Source organism: Spermophilus citellus (assembly GCF_964194105.1).
Source record: "Spermophilus citellus genome assembly, chromosome: 2".
Classification (NCBI taxonomy): Eukaryota; Metazoa; Chordata; class Mammalia; order Rodentia; family Sciuridae; genus Spermophilus; species Spermophilus citellus.
Window position 1 is genome coordinate 56756748 of NC_138183.1, and position 12031 is coordinate 56768778.

Genomic DNA, 12031 nt, shown 5'->3' on the forward strand with positions numbered 1-12031 from the left:
CTTTGATAGGTTTCCTTTGCCTAAGAATGAAGTCTTAGCATTTTAAATGTCATCTTTGTGTCCTTCCTGCTGTAGCCCTTTATTTCTCATTTCTTACCAGTCACTATCCATAGAAACTTTTTTTTTTTTTTTTTTTTTGGTACTTGGATTACACCCAGGCGTCCTTTCAGGGGTCCTTTGTCCCCAGTCCTTTTATTGAGTTGCTTAGTGCCTTGTTAAGTTACTGAGACTTGTTTTGAATTTGGATCCTCCTGCCTCAGCCTCCCTAATCTCTAAGATTATAGGCGTATGCCACTGTGCCCAGTCACAGAAAGCTTTATGATTTGTTGTTAGTAATACCTCCTGCAGTTTTTACTCTTATATATCTCCAGCTCTTCTTTTGTTTGTGGTATTATTGTCACTTTCCTTTCTTGGATAACTTCTTCTCATCTTTTAAGACTGAACTCAGTTTTCATTTGTTATAGAAAGTCTTGCTTAAATCCGCATTTAACTATTTCCTTCTTTTGTGCCCCTACTTACAACTTGAGTACATATCTGGAACTTACTATATTATACTAAATATTTTTGTGACTCTTTACCATTAGACTGTTAGTTTCTTTAAGCAAAGACCATATCTTAGTCTTAGTTGCATCTTTAATGTCTAACAAGTGACTGGTGTGTAGCAGAGACTCAGTCAATATTTATTGAGTTGAGTAAATTCAACTCATAGCTGTAGTATTGACATCTTTGTAAAGATTCAGGTTTAATGGTTTCTAGATAACAGTCAGCTGTATCAGACACCTGGAAAGCACTTTAAATTGTTTTATTGGTTTTTGAATTCTATGAAGAATTAAGATTTATTAGATTGCAATGGGAATATATATTCTTTTAAAGCTTCTCAGTTGATTCTGGTTTCTTACAAGTTCAAGAACCGTTGTCTTGGTTTATTGTTATTTCTATATATTTGATATAAAAAGTGCCCACTAAATCTTATATTCTAAGTGTTATTGTTTAAGCATTATAAATGTAGATATATTTTAAGTCATTTCATTGATATCTATAGTTGAAGTATATCTTATTAAGTGTCTCATTTGGAGATCTGTTGGTGGATCATTAATACTGAGTTGAAAACAAAGCCCCATTTAAACAAGAGTCTTCTTGAATAGATACTAGTAAAATTGGTTGGGCTTTATGAATTTTAATGTTTCTAGCAATTTGTACATGATTTTAAAAACATTTTATTGTGTTTTAAAATTAAACTGAACTGCACAAGCCTTCAGTATACAGCTCAGTGAATGTTTCTATATGTATATATCCACAGGGTACCATCCACATCAAGATATAAAACATTTTTAGCCCTTCAGAGGTTAAAACACACCCCTTTTCAGTTAATACACACCCTTTCATTACAGGATAAACACTATTTTGACTTGTGTGACCATCAGTAGTCTTACAGTTAAATCTACTAAAAATTTTTTATAAATCTTTTGCTGGACATGTACACTTATTTCTCTTGGATTTATACATGAAATTGTAGGGTTAGAGCAAATATTGTTTTAATTTCAGCAGATAATACCAGTTTATACTTGTAATAGAAATTCATAATGAACAGTTGAAATTAAATTATTTGAGGCTTTTGGTGAAATTTAATACCTAGAAGTTTCTGTTTTCATAAGTGTTTATTGTTAAAAAATCAAATATACAAAAAAGTTAATAAATGCATTTTATAGGTGCCAGAAACGCAGTTTTTAGTCAAGTAATTTTTTCTATGTTTGTAACTTTTTTTTCCCCCCGCTTCTTCTTAGGATTGTCTTTCCTTGTGGGTTGGCAGGCAGTTATAGGACTGCAAAATGGGTCTCCGGATTCACTTTGTTGTTGACCCACATGGTTGGTGCTGCATGGGTTTGATTGTCTTTGTCTGGTTATACAATATTGTTTTAATTCCCAAAATTGTCCTCTTTCCTCACTATGAAGAAGGACATATTCCAGGCATAGTAATAATAAGTAAGTTTTTAGATCTTTATTTGTTTTCTTTATAATTAAAGTTTTTTCATTGTGTATGTTTTTGAAGAGTAGTGCCACTATGATAATCTTCCCTTTAATGTATTTATTATTTTAGTAGTGCTATTATTATTATAAATTAAATAAGTTTTAAAATTAAATAAGTTTTTAAAATAATAGTTTTTATATATTTGCATATTGAAGAGCTATCTCCATATTTATCTAAGTCTGAAAAATACATATAAAGACCATTTTGCTAAAAAAAACCCAGCAGTTTATGTTTGCATTTTTAATGTTTCTGTTTTGTATTTAATTGCAAATATGGAAGTTCTAAGAATGGGGATGGTAGTGTATATTATTGGGAAATGAGAATTTCATTCTACTAAAATCATTGATTTTGATTATGAAGTTGATTATGACCTCACTTTGAACTTCTGAATAATTAATTTTGCTATAAAATATATGTTAATGGTTTGCTTATGATTAAAATAGATCAGAATGATATATTTTACATGTATATGTACATGTACATTGTTTTTATGTACTTTACCTCATTTCTACTTCAAAAGAGCTATGGGTTATATAATTTCTTTTATACAGATGATAAAACTGACTTATAGTTATGCAATTAGTCCAGGAGTGAGCACTCAAATTGTTTCCTTTTACATGTGCAGTGTGTTTTGTTTTTATTCCCTCAACAAAATGCATGTGTCTTACTAATTTAAATTGTGAAATTATAGACTGAATCTGTTTTCCCTTGCTATTTTTTCCTGATTTTTAATTTTAAAATTAAAAAGTTTCTAATTCTTTATTCTCAAGCATTTTAAGAGTCATCAAAAGGCGCAATTGAACATCTCTAATTGAGAGTAATTTTGAAGATAGAATTAATGGAAAAATTCAAGAGTAAAATATTTTTTAAAATGCTATCAAATATAGTAGGGTCCATTTGTATCATTTTTGATGAGAAGTCACTCTTATTAAAGAAACTGATTTATATCAAATTTATAAGTTATTAATATGCAAAATAATATTTAAAATTGAACATGTAGTATAGTTTGGGCAGTATTGGTTATTTAATTTTTCATTTCATCTTTTTAAAAATTATTTATCCTGATAGTGTTAGTTAATATATACTTTTTAAACACAAATATGCTTGTTGATAATGTATTTTAAAGGGTAAATGACTAATTTATTAATTTATTTATTTTAAATAGTATTTTATGGCATTGCCATATTTTGTCTGGTCGCCTTAGTGAGGGCCTCAATAACTGACCCAGGAAGACTCCCAGAGAACCCTAAGATCCCACATGGAGGTATGCTACTCTTTAGATTTATCAGTTTTGCTGGAACAAGAATTATTATCTTTATCAATGTATTTTATTGTATTCATTAAATACTGTGTTTGTGTCTATCATTTAACACCATTTTTAAGTCTTTGCTCACATTTTTCTTTCCAGACTTCTCTATTTAAAATTGCAAACCGTCCCTTCCACTTCCCTCTCATTCCCTGGCTCTCTTTTTCAGTTTGTCTCCTTTTACCTATTCCAGATCTATACAACCTTTGTGAGAGTATAGATTTATTTTCCTTGGGTTTTCTTCCTTCATTTATTGCTATATCCCTAGTGTCTAGAAGAATCTCTGTCACTTAGATGTGCAACAAATATTTGTTGAATGAAATATAATTATCTGAGAAATTCTATTTTTATTTAAGAAAGGAATTTTGTTGCTGTTGCCATATACCTCATGATATTATAAATGTAATATTGCCTAGAGTAAATATTTGTAGTATTATGAACACTGTTTCCTATATATCTCCAATTTTTAACATAGTCAGTGAAACATTTGAAAACTTTTTAATGTAGTGTCATTTAAACATAATGTTTGATCATCCTATTGCATAATAACCATTTAAATAACAAAAGTAAATGAAAATATACTACTTGTTTTATTATATACCAGACATAGTATAAACTCATCCTCCTGAGTCTTGCTTTTTTGCTATATAATTTTTGAGAACGTTGTACTTTGTTCTAGTAAGGAATTTATATCTTTGTAGTACTCTATAGAACTACAATACTTTCTGTTGTAATTTAGTAACTTCCAAGCTTGCTGCACATTAGAATTACCTAGGGGCCTTTTAAAATATCTCATATTGATTAAATGAGAATATCTGGATGTCAGTACATGTGTCAGTATTTTCAAAAGATCATAGTAATTTCATTAAAAGTTTGGAAACCAATGCAGTAATTCCTTGTGAATTGAGGTTAAGTGACAGGTCACTTATAGAGCCTCCTATAAGTCCTGATTATTATTTTTTGGGATCCATCATTTAGGTGCTTACTTGGCTTTAAAATTATAGAGGTTAAATGAAAATATTATGCATATTTATGTAGCTGAAGAAATTTCTCTTATGTTTTGGGGGAATAGGAGTGAAACCCTGAGATACTTTACCACTGAGCTACATCTACAATCCGTTTTATTTCTTAATTTTGAACAGGGTCTTGTATATTGCCCAGACTGCCCTTGAACTTGTGATCCTTTTAGTAGCTGGGATTACAGACATGCATCACTGTGCCTGGCTGTAGCTATAGAAGTTTCTGAATACCATTCAAATATTTAGTTTTTATTAACTTACAGAAATACCACCTTGCAATTTGATTCTGTTTTATGGTGGGGGCAGAGAGGGTAGTACCCTTAAGCCTTAGAATCCCTCTTCTCAACTGGCATAGCCAAAAACTCTCTAATATACAGTATATGTGTGTAATCTCTTTTAACACTAAATCCAGAAGTAAAAAGAAGTCTTTCTAATTATGGATGGATTTCTGATAAATTCTTTTTGTTTGTAATGATCAAACACTCAAATGCCTACAGGCTCTAGGCACCACCAATTAGTGAAAGGAGTCAGGTTTGTGGTTTTCCTGTTGAATCTAATAGTGGCAGCCACAAGCCAGTTCCTGTGAAATCATCGTGCAATTAGATTGCTGGGTCTTAAAATTTAAAAAGTCAAAATAGGTGTATCATTCAGCTTTTTGTCACTATAATGAAATACCTGAAGTGGGCTAACTTTATAAAGCAAAAGCTCATTTAACTTGATATTTTGGCTGCTGAAAGTCCAAATGACATGAAATATGCTCTGACAAGGCTTTATTCCAGTAGAATCTTCTTTTCCATCTAAGACTAATTCCCTAGTCTTATCTTCTGAGCACTCACCAGAATTTCCCATAAGGCCCATCACACAGCATTCTACATTATTCTAACCTGTTCCTCAAAACTCTTCCAACCTATGACCATTCCAAAAGTTGACTTCACATTTTCAGGTATAGTTATAATAAAGACCCACTCCTGAAATCCATTTTTGTGTGTGTGTTTGTTTTGCATTACTATAATGAAATAGGTGAGGCAGGTTACTTATGAACAAAAGAGAAATGTTCTGCTCACAGTTCTGAAGGTTCAGGAATGCCTGCCTGCATCTGCTCAGCTCTGTTGAGGGCCTTTTTGGCTGCATCATATCATGGTGGATGGTGATGGTGGGAATGCATATGGGAGTGAACAATCACATTGCCAAATAAGAAGCCGAAGAGTTACTTAGTGGGGCCAGGCTCAGGCTTTCCTAACAACTTGCTCTCATGAGAACTTACTCTAGGAGACTGGTATTCCCTTCCAAGAACAGTACCCCCAATTATCTGAGTGATTCCCACTAGGCCCTACCTCTTAAAGATTGTTTCAGCTGTCACTGTACCACACTGAGGACCAGTCTTCTGCAATATGGACCCTTGAGGGACAAACCACATCCAAACTGGAATCCAATTTTTATGAGAAAGTTCATCATTCAAAAAAACACAAAAAATCTGGATTCAATCCCCAGTACTACAACAACACCACCACTCCTGAACAACAGCCAAAAAAGTAAACAACAACAACAACAATAACAACAACAAAAAACAAACGTAATTAAGAATTTTAAAAACATTTTGAATACCAACAAATATCTGTAGATCTCACTGAGTCCATATTAGACCACAGTATTATTTTAGATTATAAATGCTAGTGATGGAAGATATCATGGCATGTTGTTCTGACTCTGGGTATCTGCATTATATCTTATTTTAATTGACAGTTGGCCTGTTTTTCTTTGAGTCCAAGAACTTCCCTTTTATCCAATCAGAAAATACATTTATGTATTATATTTTAATGTTTTCAAAGTCTGTGGTTGTCTCATATTACAGGATCTTCATGGTAATTGAAGTAGGAAGCCTGGGTAGTCAGGAGCATGGATTGTCTATGCTAGAGTACACAACTATTATGTTATAGAGCTGGTGTGAAACCCAGAGCCCTGTCTCTTATCTTTTTACCATAGATCTATGTACAGATGAATAATTTTAGTTCTTTTTCACCTTTGTTATGATTTTAGGGAAAATTGAAGTCATCATATACTTTTTGTTGCTGGTTACCTGATTCTTTTGAAAATATGATTTTTTTTTTTTTTTTTTGTACTAGGGATTGAATCCAAAGTGTTTAACCACTGAGCCATTTCCCCAGCCCTTTTTATATTTTGAGACAGGATCTTACTACGTTGCTTATAGTCTTGCTAAGTTCCCGAAGCTGGCTTTGAAACTATGATTCTCCTGCCTCAGCCTCCCAAGCCTCTAGGATTATAGGCATGTGCCTCCATGCCCAGCATAAATATGATTTTAACAGGCAAAAAGATCAACAAAATGTTAGCGGTAAAAAATAATATATCATGAATAAAGAATTGAAGCCCAAGAATAGTGACATTTATTCAGTAATGTTTGAAGGTTGAACAGTTTTATATAATTAAGTTCTTCACAAAAGGAAACTTAAAGCCCTAATACTTTTACAATTTTAACCATCTTAATTGAATTACTCTGAAATACTTTGCATACCTTTCTGAATGTGTATGTTTATGTGTTTATGAATAACTTTAGTATACTTGGAATCCACGAAATATGAGGCAAGTTGAATACAAGGGAATGTCCCATTTTTTTATGAGGAAATCCCCAGAATTTGATTTAAAAAACTTTTGGGCATGTAGATGAAATAATCAAATGAATTGTACATGTCTATTTATACTATTTGAAATTTTCACATGCATGTTTGAAATAACAAATATAAAATAACACCTCGATTTAAGAATAACATTTTTTATCACTTTCACATTTTATGAAATGATTTTATTCAACCTTTTAATTTTTTAAAAAACCACTTTGTTGAGCATAATTCATATGCCATCACCTATTTAAAGTGTACAATTCAGTGGCTTTTAGTATATTCACAGAGATCTGCAACTGTCACCACAATCATCTCTAGTTTTTGTCGTCAAGTTCTTAGCTTGAGTGTGTGACTCCAATGTTTTTGTCATCTCTAAAGACGTGTGTGTGTGTGTGTGTGTGTGTGTGTGTGTGTTACTGAGGACTGAACCAAGGGCCTCATGGTACAAGGCAAGCACTCTATCACTAAGCTATATCCCCAGGACCCTAAAGCCACTTTTTGGCACAGTGTTACAGAACAAAATCTTTTATTTTTAATTTTTAAAAATTTTAATTTATTCTAATTAGTTATATATGACATTGACACATCATACATAGATGGAGTTTAACTTCTCATTCTTCTGGTTGTACATGATGTGGAGTTGGGTCTTATAATCATATATGCACATAGGGTAATAATGTCCAATTTTTTTCTACTATCATTCCTACCCTTATACCCCCACTTTTTCCTTCACTCCCCTCTGTCTAATCCAAAGTACCCCTATTCTTCCCTGTGTCCCCAACCCTTATCGTGAATTAGCATCCACATATCAGAGAACATTTGGCCTTTGGTTCTTTGGAATTGGCTTAGCATGGTATTTTCCAGTTCCATCCATTTATCATCAAATTCCATAATTTCATTCTTTAAGTCTGAATAATATTCCATTGTATATATATACACCACAATTTCTTTATCCATTCATCTGTTGAAGGACACCTGGGTTGGTTCCATAGTTTAGCTATGTGAATTGAGCTGCAGAACAAAATCTTCCAAGTTTTTTTCTCTTTTTTTCTTTCTTTCCTTTTTTTTTTTTAATATAGTCTTTTTTGATGCTGTCCCTCAAAATTTTACCTCAAGCTCTAAGGATGCATGTGTGATTAATGATCATGGACATACATAGTTTTACTGTTTTCCTTCCTCTTATGTTGTTTTTAAAATGTCTTCCATAAGAGACTTATTGACATTTATTTCCTACTATTTCTGTTAGGAAACCTATATTAGGATGCAAATCTTGTATTGATTTTGGTTCAGGTATTATTTTTCTTCCTCAAACAGTACTTTGTGATTTAAAATATTGTAATTAAGAGAGAGGGCCCCATAAAATGTGATTGTTTAAGACTTGAACAGAAGATGATTCCTTATTTATTTTTTTTTTTAAGTTTTATTTTCTTGTGATGCTGAGGATCTAACCCAGGACCACGTGTATGCTAAGCAAGTGCTTTACCACTGAACCATGTCCCCAGCTTTGATTCCTTAAGGGGAATAAAACAGCCAAATCAAACCAAACATTGCTTTATATTCATTCAGACATTTATAGCATTAATAGAGATCCAGGTTAAATAATGTGATGTTATTTACTCAAACAACCTCAGTCATTTATGCAGTTTGTCTTTTTTCTCTTTGTTTTTTTTTTTCTCTCTCTTAAAAAAAATGTGTTTGCTTTTAATTTTTCCGTAAGTACCATAAATTATCAATTGGATTCTCTCTTTCATAGGCTTTTACTTATTTATTTTTTAAATTGTTGAAATAATTTTTATATCTTTATTTTTATGTGGTGCTGAGAATTGAACTCAGTTCCTCACACGTGTCAGGTGGGCGCTCTACCACTGAGCTATAGCCCCAGCCCATAGGCTTTTATTTTATATTGTTAGATGGCTACTACAAAAATCTCAACAGTAAATCATCAGATATCAGACTGTATCATTCACCAAGGTCCTATTTTGAGCTGAGTAAACCCTGAAAAAGGAAAGAGAAGACACTAAGAAATGCTTTATCAGTATGTAGGTTAAATTAAAGTGGATGTTTTTTACTTGCAACACAGCAAAAACATTGTAGATGTACTTTATGATTCTAGATTTTTATAATAGTGATTTTTTTTTTACTTATTCTCTGAACACATAGGGATGCATTGTGCATATGTATGTGTGTATAACTGTTTGTAGGTCTTTCTCATTTTAGATATTCTGTAGTATCTTCAATTTAGCCAAGCTCTTTCTTTAAACAAATTTATGGTCCAGACCACAGGTTGTCAGGCTCTTCTTTACTGTAAAGGCCTGATAGTAAATATTTTGACCTTTATGGGCCATATAAGTCTCTGTCACAACTTAGCTTTGTCATTGTAGTACAGAAAGCAGCCATGAATAATACATAACTTAATGGGCATATAACAAATAAAACTTTATTTATAAACAGTGAAATTTAAGTTCATATATTTTTTCATGTCATATATGACTTTGACATATCACATTCTTAACTCATGGGTTTCAAAAACAAGTGGTGGAGTGGATTTCCTACAGACTGTAATTTGCCAGTCTGCGGTCTAAACTACAGAATTATAGACTTTTTCTGACATAGCCAAATGCTTTCTTTTCATAGAATATAACATTTTTGGTACAACATAAAAAATTTATTCTCTAGGCTATTATATACTGATGCTCAGAAAATACCAGAATGAAACATTATATTTATGTTTTGAAGGATTTATTTATAAACAAAGTTTTTATGTTGCCTTTTTGTGAAAATTATCTCCTACACTGGGATGTTTGAGAGCATTAAGCTAAGTGGAGAAAAATGATATGCTTGTGACATCATAATGTGTTACATAATAGATGAGTTTCCATTTCACTTATAGTTAAATAATACTAGTTTAATTGTATCTAAATTCAGCTTTAATATTGTTGCTGTCTCACATATGTTTCTACTAAAATAAGAACTATAAGAAATAAAAGGATTTTCTTCTAAAATAAGATTTCAAGTGTAAAAGATAATGTTATCAACTTTCTTATTGGAAAAATCAATTTTATGTAGGTTTTATTTGTATTTACTGGTTTCTTCAGAGACATCTGTAGCAGAAAATGTTTCCCTGATGCTTTACCACATAAAATTTCAGTATGTTGACTTATTCCTGGCCATTAAACTAAAATAATGAAATTCAAATGGGGAATCAATTTAGAAAATGATTTTCTAAATCATTTTAGAAAACCTCTAATATCTTTTATTTTTATTTAGAATATTTCCTTTTTTATTTTAAAATTTTCATACTTCAGCAAGCATTTGTTGACCACCTTTTGTATGTTAGTCACATTCTGCATATAGTAATATTCACTGTGAATGTGAGAGTCAGAATATGGGGTAGTATAAAATAAGTGCTGAAAAAAATTAAGAATTTTATAAAAGTTAAATTTCATTTCAATACATATTAAAAGATGCATTTATATAAGAGCACTTGATTTGTCTTGGAAGATGACTGTCCCATAATTTTATGGGTCTGATTAAAACAGTTTATAATGAAAACAAATGCCTTTTTACTTATGCAAACCTCATGTTTTTAGCATAGAATGTCATTGTGTGCTCTTTTACTATATACCAGAGAATATTCCCTGCTTAGTGATACAACAGTTTTGTGAAGAGCCTCTTTATTTGCATTATATAGTAATCTTTTTATAACCTTCCTCACTACTGAAACTATTTTGATACTTCTAAACCATTCTGATCTCCCACTCTAACTTGCTCCTGTACATATTCTCAGATTAATTCATTGATATTTTAAAAATGGTTTATGGAAAGCGTTTGGGAGTGAATACCATCTCTGTTTTTCTAGTGAGTTTATAGGATTAATTTCAACTTATTAATTTTCTGAACCCAGGACTCCATGTTATTTCTTCTTTTGCTTTTAGATAATACAATTTCTATAAATTAGTTTGTTTAAATAAATTCTGTTTTGATATAATTCAGTTGTACTTTATTTAGGGTTTTGTCATTGGATTTTACTTATGTTCTAGCAATATGTGCAAAACTTAAATACATTGCTTCTGTTCCTTACTTTGACTATAACAGTAATCTTTTATTTTCATAATATTTAAAGTTAGAAACACAAAAATAAGACAGACATAGACTAAAACAACATTTATGGCACATTTATCTTGGAGACTTAGAAATCTCTTAGAGATAGATATTGAAGACTTCCTATAAAATCTAAACAGTTGTTGCTGAATTTTAGCATTAATCATTTGTCTTTGTTAAATGCATTTTAATTTCTTTCTCTAGAAAGGGAGTTCTGGGAATTATGTAACAAGTGTAATTTGTTGAGACCAAAGCGTTCCCATCATTGCAGCCGCTGTGGCCACTGTGTGAGAAGAATGGATCATCACTGTCCATGGTAAGAAAAGAATCAGTCACTTTTAGCAAAAAAGAAAGAAAAGAAAAGAGAAAAGTAAAGAAAAATAAAAACGAAAAACAAGTTGGTGAAAACCTCAAACTTGCCAGGATTAAACAAAAATTTTATTAAGTTATTCAGTTAAAAAAAATTTCTAATAAGGTCATATGTATATTTTATTCGGTTATATGGTTCTGTCAATTCCCAAAGGCATTTTTCCACAGAGATTCCCTTTACTAACAACAAGGAGATATTTGAGCAGAACAATAAAAATTAACATGCACCCAAATATACAAAAAGACTGAGGTGCTTGTATTAAATGAGGCATTTGGTACAGTATCTGTCATGCAAGAAGTACTTAAATAGTAGTTGTTAGTTCTTCTTATAACAAACCATATACATCCCATCATTTTTATTTGCCTTTTCTTTTTCAACTAAAGATACCCTGATAACCTGCTTCTACTCCATACGCCTTTTTAAATTCTATGTATTAGATGTAGGTATTAAGATTTCATGTCGTGCTATGGTTATGGCTCAGTGGTGTAGTGCTTGTCTTGCATGTGTGAGTCACTGGGTTTGAGTCTCAGCACTGCGTATAAATAAATGAATAAAATAAAGGTCCATCAA

At 31.5% G+C, this 12031-nt stretch overlaps 1 protein-coding gene across 2 annotated transcripts in view; it reads left to right on the forward strand.

Annotated features, from left to right (window-relative positions):
• The window catches only part of ZDHHC21 (zDHHC palmitoyltransferase 21), a 68881-nt gene that overhangs the window by 12244 nt on the left and 44606 nt on the right, over positions 1-12031 (forward strand). The window contains exons 3-5 of one of the 2 annotated variants that reach the window (XM_081279087.1): positions 1785-1983; positions 3195-3293; positions 11296-11407. In XM_081279087.1, coding sequence (XP_081135213.1) covers positions 1830-1983; positions 3195-3293; positions 11296-11407 — 365 coding nt within the window. In that variant the 5' untranslated portion in view covers positions 1785-1829. The remainder of the gene's footprint in view (positions 1-1784; positions 1984-3194; positions 3294-11295; positions 11408-12031) is intronic. The other variant, XM_081279088.1, reaches the window with a different exon arrangement.